At 40.4% G+C, this 6,113-nt stretch overlaps 1 protein-coding gene across 1 annotated transcript in view; it reads left to right on the top strand.

The window, feature by feature from the left end:
- The first annotated feature begins 2,635 nt into the window (after window positions 1-2,635).
- Window positions 2,636-6,113, top strand: part of LOC122636038 (nuclear hormone receptor E75-like) — a 137,915-nt gene continuing 134,437 nt past the window's right edge. The window contains exon 1 of the mRNA XM_043826858.1: window positions 2,636-3,357. Within this exon, the coding sequence (XP_043682793.1) occupies window positions 2,904-3,357 (454 nt within the window). The 5' untranslated portion in view covers window positions 2,636-2,903. The remainder of the gene's footprint in view (window positions 3,358-6,113) is intronic.

Raw genomic sequence — 6,113 nt, 5'->3', positions numbered from 1 at the left:
GGTGGGAGGCGGTGAGCGGTGGAGGAGGAAGGGGGAATGCGTGCGCTCACTAGGAGATCTCTACGAGAAATACGTGGCGTGGGGTCAGTGTAGTAGTCGTGCGTACATATCACGCAGCAAATAAGTAGAGGAGAGCTCGTGCGATCGTACAATAGTACACCATTATGCACACACGTATACATACATTATACTACGTCATATATCATATACATATTAATAAGTAAGTAAGTACGTGAGCTCGACGTCGAACGTATAGGTCGGGAGCTAGCTGACATCGAGAACGAGACCGAGCGAGCGAGCGAGCGAGCGAGCGAACGAGCGTGTGGAGGGGGGGAGAGGGAGGGAGGGAGATAGGTAGATAGGTAGGTAGGTAGGTAGGTAGGGAGGTGTAGGGAGGCAGAACGCAAAGCAGACGCGCTTATGCACGGCGAATCGGTCGCCTCGTCGCGTCGTTCGCGACTCGGTCGACCACTCCGATCGGCGCACACTCTCACTTTCGTCGGCGCCGATGACGGTACTCGTCGTCGTCGGCTTCGTCGCCGCCCGCGCACGAGGACGAACGACGTGACTACTATTTTTTCTTTCCTCTCTTCTTCTTCTTCACTCGATCAGTACATCGGTCCGTTTCGTCGTTTCATCGTATTTATCACGTGGAGATCGAAAAAGAAAAAAAGAAAGAAAGAAATAGAAAGGAGAGAGAGAGAGAGAGAGAGAGAGAGAGAGATTGAAGTTAGAAACGAAGTAGAAAGACAGGTTAGCGAGTAAGCAAACGTTTTCTTCTTTTTCTTTTTCTGTTTTTTTTTTTTGTTTGTTTTTTATATATATATATATTTTTTTTATTAACAAAGTTTTTTTGCCCACGAGTAAAACGTGGTGTTGGTGAGGGTTGATAGGAGATGACGAGCGATATCGATAAGTGATCGTACGTTTCTATAAGAACGTTCTCGGGTAATCGGAGACAAGATCGAAGGAACGAGATTTTTTTTTTGAAAGTGATCGTTTAAAGGAAAAAAAAAAAGAATAGCGTTATGCTCGTTGATATGTGTATATACATATATACATATATACACATATAGCAGAGAGAGAGAGAGAGAGAGAGGAGGGAAAGAGGCAAAATTGGGTATAAAGTCTGATAGGTTGTCGTCGATCGGTAAATCACGTGAGAATTCGTGGGGAGGGGGAATTCGCGTCCGGCAACGAGAAGAGCCAAAACGACCGTTGTTCTTCTTGCGTACGAACGTTGAGAAACTGTCTCTCACGCTGTCTCTCTCTCGGACTCATTCTCTTTCCTTCTTTTCTCTTCTTTTTTTCGGTTGCTTTTCAAGGAAGAGATCTTGTCGCATGCGAGAAAGAAGAGGGGAGAAATAGGAAGGAAGGAAGGAAGGAAGGAAGGAAGAACAAGAAAAAGAAAAAGTAGTAGTAGAAGAACAAGAAGAAGAAGAAGAAGAAGAAAAAGAGGAAGAAGAAGAAAAAGAAAAAGAGAAAGAAGAAGAGGAAGAAGAAGAAGAAGAAGAAGAAGGAAGAAAAACGAATATCAAAAGGAAAAGTTTCCTTTTTCTTATCTTTCTTTTATCCTTTTTTCTCGTATTCTCGATTCGCCAAACAGAGAGAGAGAGAGAGAGAGAAAGAAAAAGAGAGTCTTCGGTTGCGCGCGCGGTTCGTCCTCGCGGTGGCCCCCGTGGGAGCGAGAGCGGGAGGTGTTGAGGGTTGGGGAGGGAGATCGGTCGGTCGGTCGGTCGGTCGGTCGTTCCATCGGGCGGACGAGAGGGAGGGAGGGCGGTTGGTCGGTTTCGCGCGAAACTGCCCGATTAGTTCGAAGTGCCGCCGCGAGAGTTTCCGCGGCAGGTGGCACGCGCCAGCAGCAGCAGCAGCAGCAGCAGCAACAGCAGCAGCAGCAGCGTCAGCGTCAGCGTCAGCGTCAGCGGCGGCGGCGGCAGCGGCAGCGGCGGCGGTGGCGGGTGGTAAAGACATTGACCGTGACATTCGCGTCGGGAGCAGGCCGCACGTAGTACGTATGAGAACGCGAGAGACGAGTGAGTTGCGAGACAAGACGATAAGCACCAACAGCAACAGAAGTATCGGTAATACCATCACCAGTAGCAACATTAGCAGCAGCAGCAACAGCAGCAGCAGCAACAACAACAACAGCAAAGGCAGTAGCCCATCGTTTGTTACGACGAAAGATCGTAAGATAGGTGGATAGATAGATAGATAGATAGATAGATAGATAGATAGGGAAAAACGGAGAGAGGACCAACGCATCTCGATTCTCGATCGTTCGTAGTGTATACCGTGACGCCGTAGATCCTCGCGCATATGATACATTCTCGCGTAAAGGAGCTTTCGATACAGCTCGCGATACAGTGTTGAATAAAATAGTGCGATACGTATATATATATATATATACATATATACATGTGTGTATATGTATATATATATATTAATAATGAGATAATAATTTCGAGAGTGATCAGTGACTACATATAAGTTTTGTTTCTTCTCGATGTGAGGAATTATTCTCGGTGATTATAATCGACGGCTATTTATTTCGTGTTTCTACGGGGAGTGCTAAAGGAAAGAGATAGAGATAGAAGAAGAAGAAGAAGAAGAAGAAGAAGAAAAAGACAAAAAGAAAGAAGAAGAAGAAGAGGAAGAGGAAGAGGAGGAAGAAGAGGCAGAAGAAGAAGAAGAAGAAGAACGGAGAAGAGAAGGAAAGGGAGAATATTCATTGGGACCCGCGTGGCGCGGGGTGAAAATATTCGAAGGTGGCTCACGCGGCGAGGGACAGGGCCGCCGAACTGCAGGCGGAAGTGAGGAGCGCCATCAGGGTGCTGCATGGCTGGTGTCCGAGGCCGCCGGGCCAGGGCCACGCCGGCGGCATCGCGCGTTCCGACACGGTCCTGATGTCGCCACAGACCCAAATGCGACCACCCAGATCAGCACCTGTTAACAATACCGTCACTGCTAGCAACAATAACAACAGTACCAGCAGCAGCAGCAGCAGCAGCAGTGGTACCAGCAGCAGCGGTACCAGCAGTATCAGCAGCAATAGTAACAGTAGTAGCAGTAGTAACAATAACAACAACAATAACAACAGCAATAACAACAACAATCATCACCATCATCACCATCACCATCATCATCATCATCATCCTAGCAACAACGTTAACAATAATAACGGGGGACCAGCTCCGCCTCCACCACCTCCGCCACCTCCATCCGGAACCGTCGTGGTCAGTTCTACTTCCAGCATGAGACCACCTCCTCCTCCTCCACCTCCACCACCTCCTTCAAGAGCCAGATCCTCCGATCCCAAAGGACATCACGAGGAACCTACCAGCTCGATACCCGATCTCGGTGAGTAAAGTATTTTTCTATCGATGTGCGTGCGTGCGTGCGTGCGTGAGCGATGTATATACATCATATGATTATATATCATCATTCATTTTTCAACGTAAATTCGATTGCGTAGTTTCGTACGTACGTTCGCATGTATGTGCGTTTTATTATATTTTACATCTACCGATCGATCACGTTTTTATCTTTTTCTTTTTCTTTTTTTTTTTACCTTTTTTACTTCTTTCTTTTTTTTTTTTTGTTCTTTTTAAAAGATCACGTAGGATACGTTCGACTTATATCCAGCTCGGATAACGATTCGTGAATTCGTAATATCGTACATTCTTTAGGACGATGTTCGTGGTTTAGTGGGGGGAGGGAGGTAGAGGGGTGTTGAGGAGGGGAAGAACGTATTATAAAATCGTCGCATAGCTCTCTTTGTTCTTCGTTAGAGGTTCCTTTTCACGAGCCGTTGCTCATACTTACTTCGATCGCTTCTTCAACACAGGATCGTGTTTCTTCTCGGAAGCGCGTGTTTCCGATCGTCGCGCACAGCGGCCTGTCCGGGGGAACGGCATTTCATGGTCAAAATTAATAACAATATATGTGTGTATATATATATGTTTGTGTCTGTATTGTATATACGATATATGTATGTACACACACACACACACATATATATATATCTTTCAATCTAAGTTTTTTATTCGCTCGTTTATATAATTCAATTACTTGAAATAATATATCGCTTGTAGAGAAAAACAATTTTTTTTTTTTTTTTTTTTTTAAATATATGAAGAGTTACATGAAATTATCCGGGACAAAAAGAAGTGAAATTTGAAAGAAAGAAAAAGAAAAGAATTCTTTTACTTGAGAATCTTTCAGACGTTATTAGAATATATAGAATAAATAAATTTCTACGTGATATATTTATTATATTCGATAAACGAAATAATACGATGACCCGTAGAAATAAATCTGCGAAAGTTGTAACGTTTACGAAAAAATATTAACTAACAGCGGATATTGTAAAGGTTCGTACGGTGAAAACATTTCACTTACTTCGAAGTAGCAGCCTCTAGGCGATACGCTTTCAAAACTGCAAAACACTTCGGTCGTGTATTTGTTATATTTTGTAGAGAGTAGTTGAAAGGTTTGCAAGATTCCAATTGGGATAGACATGTTCTTGTTAAAAATCGTGAATGAGCTTACGCGTATGAGAAAAAAATTAAAGAAGAAAAAGAAAAAAAGTCGAGTAAAAATAACTAACGTTTATTTTCTAATTTTTTCTTTTCTATTTTCTTTCTTTTCCTTTCTCTTACTTTCTTCTTTTTTTTTTTTTCTTTCTTTCTTTCGATAATATACGAACAAAAAAATATGTCGCAATGAAAGAAATAAATAAAACGTTTACGTGGATATATTCGCGTAGTAGAAAATATAATAAATATAACTTGCATCATCGATGTTCCATGATGTAATAATACAAACAATTACCTTTTGATTTTATCTTTGTAACGTTATCTATCTTATCGCGTCTTTAATAATTTCGATTTTATCGAAATTTTAATAGAGAGGGAAGGGGAAGAGTGTTCTTTTAATAGAACGAACGAAAAAAGAATAATGTACTTTTCCAAACGCGAAAATCAAATAGTATTATAGAAATACGATTGCTAGAAAAATTATTATAATTCGAAGCATCGTAGATTCCTTGTCATCCTTCCTGTTTTATATATTTTTTTTTCTTTTTCTTCTCTCTCTCTCTCTCTCTCTCTCTCTCTTTCTCTTCTTTTTTTCTTTTCTTTTATTGTTTCCATCTTCTTTTCTGTTCACGCGTTCTTTCTTTGGAGTTCTCCAAAGATTACTTTGCCTTTTAACGTGCGACGTAAACACTTGACACACGTTTAAGGTCAAAGCTACGACTTTGAGAGCGAGTGAGGCCAGTCCGAATGCGTTCCACGAAATCCAACGAAGTGTGTTAAGTCTCGTTTCTTTCTTCTCCTCGAAATGACACGAATAGACGAGAAAAATATGTGGATCGAAATGCGAAGGTCGAATACAAATTCGTATTTATATGCAAGTATATACATATGTGTGTGTATATATATATATATATATGTATGTACATACATATGTATATATATTTGAGAATGAGAATAGAATAAGGGCGTATGTTACGAATTTTTCGAAAGGAGTTTTCCGTATAACGAGGGCTTTATGACTTTCGAAGAATAAGAAAGTTTCTTTCTCTTTATTGCTTTTTTTTTTTTTTTTTTTGACATCAGTTCAATGCTTTTGATGCGTTCATTAGAGAAAAAAAGAATTATGACTTCTGAAAAATTAATATGGCATACATTGTCGTTAATAATAAATTGTAATATTCAATTTTATTTTATTCTAACAAATTACTTTCTCATTATTGGATTTTTTTTTTTTTTCCCCCTTTAAATTTACAATAGGATAATTATCGCATACACACATATGTATATACGCGGTGTCAAAGTATTCAAACGACATACAGATAAGTCGTAAAATGACGAGAGAGAAAATAATCAAATATGTCTTAACCGTATAGAAACGAATTAAAAATGTAAACGTATCATAATAATCTACATATTTAATTAGTAAATATAATATTATAATACGTTTGTTCCATCGATAGCTTATTGTCAGCATGTTCCGTCCAGCAGGCTTATCGTATTGAAAAGTACCACCTACGTATATACATACATACATACACATTATATACATACATACATATATGTATATATTATAGGGCT

This window comes from Vespula pensylvanica, chromosome 20, assembly GCF_014466175.1.
Source record: "Vespula pensylvanica isolate Volc-1 chromosome 20, ASM1446617v1, whole genome shotgun sequence".
In the NCBI taxonomy this organism is placed as follows: Eukaryota; Metazoa; Arthropoda; class Insecta; order Hymenoptera; family Vespidae; genus Vespula; species Vespula pensylvanica.
Note: the sequence above shows the minus strand (reverse complement) of the source record. Positions and strands in the feature narration are given on the sequence as shown.